Raw genomic sequence first — 12,717 nt, forward strand, 5'->3', positions numbered from 1 at the left:
ATTACAGGAGAAGCGCAATGTGGCGTCAGACAACAAACAATGTCTTACATTTTGTATGCAAATAGGTTGGTACTAACGATAGGAGTAGAAATGCTTTCCATTTTCGTTAACACCTGGTGTCTTCACTGTTATTCTGTCATCATCCATTCGTATAATTGTTTCTCAGTTTTTCATCTTGTCGGTCGATACTGATTGTGCTCATTATTTTCCTCAGTGCTGGGATAGGTCGCACTGGAACCTACATTGCGCTGGACTACCTTTTGGACAGGGCTCTGAGTGACCACAAAGTGGATGTGTTCAGGTTCGCGTGTGACATGAGACGTCAGAGAAGAAACATGATTCAGACCAAGGTACTGACGCCAATACCATTCATAACCTGAAAATGGTAATTGTATTTCTGATTATACAAACATCGTGTCGATTGTATCACTTTGAATACCAGATAGGAATCATAACAATGGCACATTATGTAGATAATATATTTGCTGCGATACAATGGATATATTTGTCTGCGACCATGTGTCACATTGTCATGTGTATTGCAGGAACAGTATGCCTGTGTGTACACGACCTTGTACGAGGTTCTGACGGTAGGAGACACGTTCCTGACGTCTCTGGACTTTGTTAAACAGCGGGGAAGGAAGACAGTGTTCAAGATGGGCAACTTGACTGTACCAAGACTGATACAGGTGATTGTTCAGCAGTATGTGCTTAAACATATATGTATGGACATATGGTACAAATAGAGCACAGTGTTCTAACAAAACATAAAAGATGATATACTGACACTCAATAACTGAAGAATTACTGTCCACCTAATCACATCTCTATACTGATGTATCAGAAAAATCTGTCCCTCTATTTTACAAGTTGGCAATTTCGAAATGTTTATTCTTGCTTCCATAATTGCTATTTTATCTATTTTTCTAGAACGGATTCCGTTTTACATCCTTTCGTCTCCTCATAGAAAAAATATTTTCTAAAGTTAAAGTTTCGCTAAATTCGTTGAAACACTTCCATTACTTTGAGCTTTTGATCTACAGCATTGCTTACTATGTGCCATATGTATACACCTGCTCGTATTCTTGGGTTCTAGAGAGTCAAATCCGATATACAGCGAGCTAAGACAGGTAAGAACATATTACCTTTACACATATTCACTAGCACGTTCAGTAACATGCTTTACAAGTTGAGGTGTGATGCTTTGACTTTCAGGAAGAAGTAAACATTTCTTCCACATACTGATAAACCAATTTGTGTGTAATTGTGAATTAAGAGAGTTCAGTTCGAGAGTAACAGAGAACCCATGACTGTATCTGACAATATACTCTCTCTTTCTGTTATCAGGTAAAGACATGAAAGGTCGTGTGTGGGTGGACGGACGTGCGGATATCTTAGCTGTGATGATGCCTGTACGTGTACCAATACACATAGTCCTTCAAGAACATTTAGTACTCTGCACGTGCCCAAATACACATTGTCATTCAGTAACACTTACTACTCTGTACACGTCCAAATAGACATGGACATTCGATAATACAGAATGCTAAGGTGCTCCTCGGTTTCCCAACTTATCTTCTATCTCTCTAAACACAGAAAATACTGATGTCATGATGTGCCCCTATAAATAAGTCTAGTCTGGTCTTGATTAAATTTCAGTCCCATCTGTCCATGAATGGCTACCTTTTAACTGAGGCCCCATCCGTCACCACGGCGTCTCTGTTCTGGAAACTCACAGAGGAACAGGAGTCTTCCATCGTCATTGTCCTGCCAGACTCGCACCAGGTGAACCACGATACAACCAAACTGGAAGCTCTCATAGAGGATATCAAACGACCTTCCGTGGAACACCATATCATTACTAAATCTTTAACGAGTTTTATAGAAGAAAGCGAGTTTGGTATTCTGTTTTTTCAGTCTTCAACATAAATTGATTGACAGTGTAATGATTCTCAGCCAGTCAAGCATGATCTAATTCCATTGTGACAGATGTATTAGCGTAACATTAAACCATTGTGACGTCATACGTCCGGCATCACGCGGTGTTATTGCACAATGTGTAATAACATTGTAGAGTTATGAAGCAGTGATGTCTTCAGCGGGTGAGTAATACCTTCAGTTATCTGACTGCTTCACTGTTCACAATCGGGACGTAGAACATAGTTCTTCATACTGAGGAGACAATTATAAAGTCATTCTAATAATTTCTTTTTAGAGTGTGTCCTGCTTCCTACCAGCGCCAGGTGAAAGTCTGGATCTGGGTCCCGCGAGTATTACATGTTCAACAGAGAACGCCATCAACCCCGACATCGTCTTCAGGAACATCCAACGACAGATTCAGGTCGGTTGTCACGTACCATAAAAACATAAATCTTTTCAGAACACTGGGGCAGCATGCACAACACGTGACTAGGCTCTCTGACTAATGTATGTAACAGACCTGAGTACGGCATTCCACCTGTTATTGCGTTATAAGATGTAGTGACGTGTGAGATGATTAATACATGTATTCCGTCAATACGATTACTGTCACTCTCTCTGTATTCAAGGGCGATGCCTCCTCCCAGACTGTCCGTGTGTACATGATGATGATATTTCCAACTGATGACCATTCAGTTCTCCTTGACCTCCTGGAACAGGTCGACCTCGGCAGAAGGGACAATACCCCAAATCCCGTAACAGTTGTTTTCGGGTATATTGTATTCCTTTAATATCCTTCATTGTACTCTTCACTGCAATAATTACTGCAATAATAAAAAAAGGCTTTAAAAATACAAAAATGCAATAATTTCTTCTTGGTCGTTGGGCGGTTGGGTAGCCTAGTGGGTAAAGACCCGAGTTTGAATCCCCACATGGGTAAATTGTGTGTAGCCGATTTCTGGTGTCCTCTGACATGATGTTGCTGGAATATGTAAAGCGTAACAAAACCAAATTCAGTGAGTCACAGTACTTAGACTTAGCAACCATTCCATATATTTACTGTTGCATCAGTACTGTGATCCTCTCTACCTTTACCCTCACCAGGAACTAACCCATAAGATCTATTATGGATAATAACCAGTTGTGAGATGTTGCTTTAGGTATCAGACAAACTGTTATTGATGTCAACGTCTTCTTTGTTCCACTACGTTTCTGATCAATTTCTTGCCCTTCATCAGGTATACAATGAAGAAATTGACATCCATAAAATGTTAAGACCAGCCTCTACGTGCCTCTCAAGAATCTCAATTGCTGGTTTGTTAAATTACCTAAAGGTGAATGCAGATAATGATATTTTTTTAGAGAAAAAGAAAAACGCGTGGCTACATTGTTCTGCATCCTCAGCAACATCGTACTGGGCATTAGGTACGACAACGAGGTGGAGATCTACAACAACATCAGACGTCTCGGGCACCTGCATGCCAACGATCTCACTCAGGTGAATGCAGGGACGACATGGCGCTTGTAGACATCAACGAGTAGAGAAGAATCATTCACATGCTATTACCTCATATAATCAAGACATCTGCCAGTCTAGAAAATATATTCACTTGGTACAGAACGAACATTGAAGGAAATGTAGCCTATGTAAATGTTTGGCCTGACTGGCTCTGAATTCGTGACTTGTTAGTAACACAGTAAAGAAACAAATAGAGACCTACTGCGGCTTGAACGTCAGTACAATCAACGACATTCTCTCTTCTGTTCTTCAGGAGGAGATATCTGTTTGCTACAACCTGGCCTCGACCTATCTGGAGACACAGAGCGTGTACGCCAACATGTGAAGCACATTGCGACACATCTGTCAAGCACAATGGGACGTGAGCCAGAGAACAGCGACTATGCTGTTGTTTCTGCATCAATAATGTTTCTGTTAAACATGATAAATACTGTGTCAGGAATCCAACATTGTTAGCCTTGATGTAGCACTGGACACCTCATGGTCGACAACATTATCTGGCAGAAAGAGAAGACATGCGCAATATCACTCCATTTAATATTTTTAAGGCCTACAACGAATACTGTAATGCGAATTTTCTCTTTCTCTATCCATATTGATGACTGAAATATGATGTGTTCAGGAAACAGAAGCTGAAAACATACTTGATGGTATTTCAGGGACGACATTTACTAGTTGTTACTGAAATATAGTTGTACATATCATTGACTCCTTTACAACCATTTTTGGTGAAATATGCTAGATATGATGTTTGTACACTGTTCACATTGTTTGTAGACTGCTGAAACATACACAAGCTCATGGTCAGACTTCACAGTCGAGTCTTCCTTTAGCAGAGATTTCCTTATTGACGTGGAAGAGTTTCCTCGCTTCCATTCAGGTGGATGAAATATACTCTCAATTTTTCCGAAAGCTCTTTTTCCTTCAATTTGAAAAATAATGTCCCATTTTGTCTTCATGTGTTTAGACACTGTTCATTACCCCAAAGCTATTGATCTCGGCCGTTTCTTTGTCCCATATGTGCTACTTTTTATCATTAGGAATGGAGTTAGTCAGTTTGCTGTTAAACACATCGACATGATCTTCATCTAGGTCTGCTAGAAGTTGTATTTCACAACTTTTTACTACGATTTCTGACGACAGCCATCGTGCAGACGATAGATTAATGTTTACCCGCAATGCATCATGGATAATAATTAGAGGATTCCCCTAAGTTAATGGTGGTTTAATGACGAGACATTCATTAGATCCATACTTAGTTAATGGGTGTTTAAATATGGGTTTTTACAGCCTTATTTATTTAAACACTTCATTAACTAATCAGATATTATGAATTTAATCAATGATTAGTGTTTGATTTGATTTACACTTTGATACAACCGGGTCTAGAAGCGTTATGTTCGATATGGATGTCTAAAATAAGATGTTATGTCATTGTAAATGTTTTTAAGAAGGCGCACACATTGCCATGACAAGCCCATAGACCAGTATTTGTCATTACCCAAATATTCACGCTTGTTATTTTTGTTTCAGCTTGTTTTCAAAATATAATATTCAGACGCCATATAGTATCCTGCATTAATGACGTCTCTCTCCAAAGCTGTTTTGTTTGGTTTTTGAGTTCTTTACTAGTAGATTTTCTAGCAAATTGTAGCTTGTAAGATTTAATCAGATTCACACTATACCCTTATACTATTTCAAAGACGTCATATGATTGTGAGTATTACTTTTTTGCCATTATTTATTGGAAATTAAATGAGTTGTTTGTCATCTCTCAAGGATGTCATCTTTGTGTACTACATTTCAGCAAACGCCACCTTCAGTTCAAAATGCAGTTTCGGTTTATGTGTCACGACTGAGGGAGTCAGTTGCCATTGTTATCATCCTACTCCATAAACACACACGTCAGTAGAGGAGGCAGTGTCTGTTGCCTACTCAGCAGCTTTAATAGTTCCACAGTAAACAAACAGGACCATGTCGGTTTATATGTTGTTCAACATCAACTTACAACCGCTGCTGTAACTTGGTAGCCTGGACATGATGATCTGTTCCACACTTTGCATCATGACTGACATCTTCTCATGGACACTTGCTTGTGATATATCGTTCCTTATTCCATGGAACTGAAAATGTGGTAATCGTGGGCAGAGTTTCACAATGATCTGCAAAGATTCAGGGAAATATGTGAACATTAGGAGCAAATGTCATGTGAGACTTATTGTCTAAGAAAACAACGTGATACGAGGTCTCATTTAATCTTCCATAAAACATTTCCGGGGAAATATAGGGGACATGTAAGGTTATGACGTCACTGTGACAAAACGTATGTCCCGTGAGTTCCCTACTTCGACATGCACCATACTTGCCATGTTTGTTCTTCAGAAGATCAACTGACATTACATTTGGTTATGTGTGGTGCTAAGACTGGGGCAGGATGCTGACAAAGAGTGAAGGGTCACCACAACTAATGTAAGTCCTGGGGCATTGAAGCCTTTCCTCACAAAACATATTGGCAAAATCAGAACACACCTATCTAGCCAAAACATTTATCTGAATTGTACTGGCACAATAATGCCTATCACACTGAAACCCCAGGTTCGATCCCGGGTGGAGCCACCTAGGTTCGGGTCCCGAGGTTTACCCAGCTGTAAATTTGGTACCCGTGAGGATGTGCTGGCAATGCGAGTATTTAATTCATTGCACCTAACAGGCAGCATGGCTGTATAATCCCCAGGGAGTACGATAGTCTCCTATGGCCGGTGGTATTAAGCAGGCAATGTGTCTGGATATTAGCGCCATATAAGAGGACCATTACGTACTTAATACCAGAATATTAGACAGAGAGACAGACAGTATTTATTCAGTAGAGAGACCTTCGCCCAGAACACAATCAAACTGAGATATTCAGTGAGTGCGCAAAAGCAACTCGGCAGCTCCATTCCTGGAGTGTCTCCATTTCTGCACATAAAATAGATATAGGCCAATATTTTATATAACAACATAATTCTTGTTTTGCATAAAGATTCACAACAGAGTAATGAGTAAGAGGTTCTTTAGTGAACTTTGTTATATATTTCGTTCTAAGTGTACAACAGACATTACAAACACATTGTACATGATATTCATTCTCTATATAATTCAGGCGTCCCCTTTTACAAAAGGGACATAACCTTTCGTTGTATTCAATTCCATAACATTTACCACATTCAACCGCCTTATAAAAATTACTGCATCTAAACCTTGATATAGCAATTCTTTGATGCATAGGGATATCACAAGACAAATATATTTCAACATTTAACAAAGTTTCAAACTCCTCGTAAAATATACAATTAAGAGATTGATTAATTGATGAGAACCAATTGCAAGACTGTTTTAAGTTATCACCTAGCCTTAGCTTGAAAGGGCAGACAACATATTCCACATTTCCTGTTTCCTGGCTTAGCCAAGCATAACACTGGGATAGCGATAGACATTAGACCTGGTCATGACAACCCGTTAAAATCAACAACTCGTGCTTGGCATAAACGGCTACTAACGGGTTCGGACAGTCAGAATCGGTTGGTTGACCTTGGTATCCAAACTGGAAGCTCGTCCTGTTGATCATGGGATTGTCTGGTCCAGCCGGCAAACCAACCGATGAACCTGGCAGAATGCTCAAAGCATTGTCACGGATTATCTGATTATGTAGCTCTGACTTACGTTCGTGCACGAATATCCTATTACCAGATGAAGTAAACGTTCTCAGAACAATGAGCTTCAGGGATTGTCGTATTTGCATTACACATGCTTCCTAGCACTTCCTCATTAGAAGTGCCACTATGTACAATCCATCACAGAAAGCATTTACATACCCACTGAGTAATCACCTCATGGTTTGTATCAGTAATCAGTGATGTCCCCAAATCTGCCATATTCTACTAGAATGTGCACTATAAACAGTGTTAGAAGGATGAAGCATCTGGCATGCATAATCAGGAAATAGTCATGAAACTATCCTTGACAAACATGTATGTTACAATATACATAGGTTGTGTCAAACTGGACTGTTCTATAACTGAATGAATCGAACAACTGGACCGTCGTACATGCCCGATGTCTGAGTTACCCCTGACAGCGTTTGCTATCGGAAGGAGAGAACTGTGAAGTGTTTCATAATTGCTTTGACAGTTAATTTCAAATTCTTGATGTTTTTGCGCTCAGGTCTTTCCCTGACGTACTCTCTATGCCATTCAGTGTTCTCCCTCTTATGTCACAAATAACAAACTCTCTATATTAAACCCAGACTCTACAATAACTTCAGTAAATGCTGGATTGTGACTGGTAGATCAAAGTCATTCAGTGGTATGTGGTAAATACCTGAGATTTTCCAACAGGGCAAGTATGTTTTCTTAATGTTGATAAAAATGTAATGGTAGAATGTTAGGTGTTAAACTCCTAACTGTATGACATGTAATGAAAGTATGCGGTTTGGGCCTGTTGCTGAAAATTAAACATGTCACATGGTATTTAACTGAATAGAGGGGTACGACCGACATGGTCGCTGGCTCAATAACCCATCAACCGTAGCGAAATATCAGCAGCACGAGATATGCTAATGTAAGAGTCTCGCCAAAGCACAATATGATAACCGCATGCTGAAGTGTTTCTCACGGTGAGTATTTGTTAATCTGACATTGCAGGAAGTTACTGATAGGTGCTAGTGCGTCTGACACAGAAGTGACGGACGAGGCTATCTATTTCCTTATCGTTATTTGAATAGCAATTGTTTTAGGTGTCAAGTGAACCGTGTTTGGCTTGATTTCCTTATGTGCAATATTTGTATAATGTGCTATTTTCACGCTGTATGCTACTTGCTCATTGGCTGTTGTGAAAATATATGTCTACTTTGCCTTGTGTTTATCTTTTCGTGCCCGTGCTTTCTGCACATTCGCTCTTCTTCCCGCCCGGAGAGTGGAAGGGGTTCGATCCCAAAAAGACGTTAAACTATGGTATTTGATGATCCCTGAATGACGCTCGGCACAGATGGGTACAACAAGAATTGATCGGTTCAGTGTCAGTATAATGTACCTGAGTGGGGCACCCATGCTAAACTGCGGTATGGTATCTCAGTGAGCTGGCACTATAAAACTGGGCTAGTGGAAGCTGCCACACATGCATACACATACCTGGATCATATTAGTGGAATATTCTCAAGTAAGACGTTAACACACATTTCACCTGACCTCTCTCTTCTCGTAGGTTATTCCCGCATTAGGAGACACATGAATTAAATAAATGCTTCAATCTTGACGCGACGCTTTGTATGTGTATTCTTTTCGTTATATTTTAACTTACAATTGGTCTATTTGATTCCATGTAAGACGTTGATTACATTAACAACAAACCGACTTCATAATCGTGAGATATCACAAACTCCATTTCACAAATGTCCAAATCATTATATACACCTAGCCCAAGAGGGAAAACAAGTGAATGAGTGAGTTAATATTTAGGTCACACTGGCAATATTCCAGACATATGGTGACGAGAATAAGTTAATAATCTATATCACTATTAAGATCAATAAATTTAGATCTTAAAAGCCTGTCATCGAAGTACAAACAAACTACAAAAGTATCACAGCGGGAAAAACCAAATGTGATGATAAGACATCAATGACTAACTTTGAACTGTGAAGTAGAAATCTATATTGTATTGTCATCTTTTTATTCACCCTTCAGGAAACAAAACACAAATTCACTCCGCCTAAATCAATTTCATTGAGCTGAATGTGTACACATTTGAGAATGCTGTAATGTTTAAAAACTGAAAAATAGCGTTACATTCATTTCCGCATAATTTCAAAGTGGACGTTTTAAACGGGTGCATATTTCTTTCATATATTAGGTAATATATCCTACAACAAAACACAGACCTGTAAACGAAGGTCTCATCGAAATACACAGGTCATTGTTTATGAAATGTAGATGGTGTTTGATAGATACTGATTGCACGATATGTGACACATATGTCAGTGAAAATCTAACCAAAACCTGAAACTAAAACTAAGGCTAAACTTAATGAACCAGGAAATGTGCATCTTACCCGGGAGTATGGTGGATGTATGGCGAGTTTTCTCATCTCTGTCTCTCTGCCTGATTGCGGGCACGCAAGGTAAAATCTTTTGTCAACTGTATATACATTATCAGGAGTGCTTCAGTATAGACATTGTCGTCGCTATCTGGCATCATTATCAAGATCTAGAGGGACCGTTTAGTAAATTGTGCAAATACGTGAAGCTTAGCTGAAACCAGCTACACTTACACACAGTTTTTCATAAGTAAAATATGTGTAACTCAATCGCTTGGAATACCTAGAGAACTTGTGAGGTGTTGATACTTGTGAGGTTGTGATACTTGTGAAGTGGTGATACTTGTGAGGTGGTGATACTTGTGAGGTGGTGATACTCACAAGGTACTGTTTGGTACTGTACAAAACTAACTAGTTCAAGGGAATGTGGGTTTGAAGTTCTCAGATCACAGAACCAACTTACGTGAGATTTAGGTAGCAAAACCAAAAGAATATTCATAATACTGGTGATTAAATGCGACGGTACTCTTCAGCCACGTATCTGTGTAATGTAAATGGTCTGCGATCTTTAAATAATGGCCAAATTCCTCCTACTGTCAGATGCTGCTGATATTTCCTTGTATAAGATTCACATATTTAGCTGACACTAAATTAAATATTTTCCGTTCTGATAATCAGAAGGGTGACTTCAACGTGTCAATAGTCAGGTTTCCTTGCAAGAGAATGGTAGAGAGTGTTACCCTAAAAACCGCAAGACTTACTTAACCTGTACGAGGCGTGGAGTAGAGATAACAGCAGAAATTGACACGAATCGGTACCCCCAACAACACCGGCCCGGGTGACAGGACAACCGGTGTAGTGTGCTGAACATTAGCCTTTCATCGTGAGAGGTTTCATGTACGTAACTATCAAGCTGATGAAACTTGCACATCTACAAAAATACAGTTAAATACAGTTAAACACAGTACTTCTGCTGATTATCATGAAGACAATGCTTTTACTGATTATCCCCAACACAATGCTTCTACTGATTATCTTCAACAAAACGCTTTTACTGATTATCTTCAAGACAATGCTTGTGCTGACTATCTTCAGCACAATGGTTCTGCTGATTATCTTCAACACAATGCGTCTACTGATTATTTTCAACACAATGCTTCTACTGATTATCTTCAACAAAACGATTTTATTGATTATATTCAAGACAATGCCTGTGCTGATTATCTTCAGCACAATTCTTCTGTTGATTATCTTCAACACAATGCTTCTACTAATTACCTTCAACACAATGCTTCTACTGATTATCTTCAACAGAATACTTCTACTGATTACCTTGAACACAATGCTTCTACTGATTATCTTCAACACTATGATTCTGCTGATTATCTTCAACAAAACGCTTTTACCAATTATCTTCGACACAATGCGTCTACTAACTATCTTCAACACAATGCTTCTACTGATTATCTTCAACACAATGCGTCTACTGATTACCTTCAAGACAATGCTTTAACTGATTATCTTCAACACTATGATTCTACTAATTATCTTCAACAAATCGTTTTTACCAATTCTCTTCAACACAATGCTTCTACTAATTACCTTCAACACAATGCTTCTGCTGATTATCTTCAAGAGAATGCTTCTACTGATTATCTTCAACAAAACGCTTTTACCAATTATTTTCAACACAATGTTTTTGCCGATAATCTTCAACACAATGTTTCTACTAATTATCTCCATCACAATGCGTCTACTGATTATCTTCAACAGAATACTTCTACTGATTACCTTCAACACAATGATTCCGCTGATTATCTTCAACACAATGCTTCTACTGATTATCTTCAACACAATGCTTCTGCTGATTATCTTCAAGATAATGCTTCTGCTGATTATCTCAGACATAATACTTCTGCTGATTATCTCAGGTATAATGCGTCTACTGATTATCTCCGACATGACATTTCTGTTACATACAGCTGCGCCTAAGAAACAACTGGGAATGTAGGTACACGTGGCTCTCTAGCACCATTGTTCTAATGATATAGGTGACTGCCCTAAAGGAAAATACGGAGAAAGGTGTGATGATGAGTGCCACTGCCCCCTGGACGAATGTGATCCTCTATCTGGTTGTTTAGCAACTGTCTGTGATCCGGGATGGTCTGGACCAAAATGTCAGATAAGTAAGGCTACATACACTCTGTTGAATTGATTTCCAATACCGCCACTTTCAATTTCCTTTCCTTGTGTTTTTATCGTTATTATCTGTTGAAACACGCAGGAAATGAACATGTAAATGTTTACTTTTATCATATAAAACAATTTGCAAATAGTTCCATCTACTAGTTTCAGAAACAGACACACTATGTGACATATACAAGAATGATACTATAAACTACTCGTTTGAGAGTCGTACGAATATGTCTACTCCATTAGCTTGCACTACTTCACTATTTTGTACTACTTTATGATCTTGAATCAACATGAAACAATACGAATGTAACTTGCGTCACTGGGGCCTTGATAATTTCGATAACGGGCGATGGGATTATCTTATGTTTAACTGTTTTGAAAGTCACGCCAAAGACGCGGGTTCAATTCCTATCGTAGCTACAACATACGGGGGACATTTCTGAGTCCTTCGCGTTGATATTGCTTGAATATTGCTAAATGCGGGAGCAAAACCAAACTCTGTCACTCACTCACTCACTCACTGATATTTCTGTAAGAAACATACTCGTTCGTGTTTTCTTTCAGAGACTCAGTTGTTGATCAGTGTTGTGGTCGCGGGAGGGGCGTACCTGATGTTGATCATCGCTGCGGTTGTTGTGTGTTGGTAAGATGTTTAGACACAACATTTACCTAACCTGATACCTTCACATCATCTGCACAGCAAAACATACCAGTTATCTATGAAACTGGTGATAACTGTAAAACAACAAAGTGAATTTATACTCTCTGCCTATTAATCGTAGAATATGTTGTTTTTAATGTCTGGCTGGATTTGTCAAAATGACTAGAGGCTGAGGGGGGTTGTGTAAATTCACCTAGGGCCCAGACAGGAAACAATTGTGATGTAAGTCTCCATGGTCCCTAGTATGGTGATCTACCTTAGTTGCTTGCAATGTATACATTATTTTTAGATTGTCTTATTTCTTATGGTCAACATGTTTTAGATTTAATTACTAGTTTTGAATTGCTAT

General features: G+C 39.0%; 1 protein-coding gene across 3 annotated transcripts in view; it reads left to right on the forward strand.

The window, feature by feature from the left end:
• Positions 1–5,217, forward strand: part of LOC137292167 (receptor-type tyrosine-protein phosphatase epsilon-like) — a 53,375-nt gene extending 48,158 nt beyond the window's left edge. For all 3 annotated transcript variants that reach the window (XM_067823720.1, XM_067823721.1, XM_067823722.1), the window contains exons 22-30: positions 215–350; positions 546–689; positions 1,097–1,130; positions 1,348–1,412; positions 1,660–1,785; positions 2,216–2,341; positions 2,550–2,692; positions 3,283–3,418; positions 3,693–5,217. In XM_067823720.1, the coding sequence (XP_067679821.1) occupies positions 215–350; positions 546–689; positions 1,097–1,130; positions 1,348–1,412; positions 1,660–1,785; positions 2,216–2,341; positions 2,550–2,692; positions 3,283–3,418; positions 3,693–3,764 (982 nt within the window). In that variant the 3' untranslated portion in view covers positions 3,765–5,217. The remainder of the gene's footprint in view (positions 1–214; positions 351–545; positions 690–1,096; positions 1,131–1,347; positions 1,413–1,659; positions 1,786–2,215; positions 2,342–2,549; positions 2,693–3,282; positions 3,419–3,692) is intronic.
• The last annotated feature ends 7,500 nt before the right edge of the window (positions 5,218–12,717 follow it).

This window comes from Haliotis asinina, chromosome 7 (assembly GCF_037392515.1).
Source record: "Haliotis asinina isolate JCU_RB_2024 chromosome 7, JCU_Hal_asi_v2, whole genome shotgun sequence".
NCBI classification, from domain to species: domain Eukaryota; kingdom Metazoa; phylum Mollusca; class Gastropoda; order Lepetellida; family Haliotidae; genus Haliotis; species Haliotis asinina.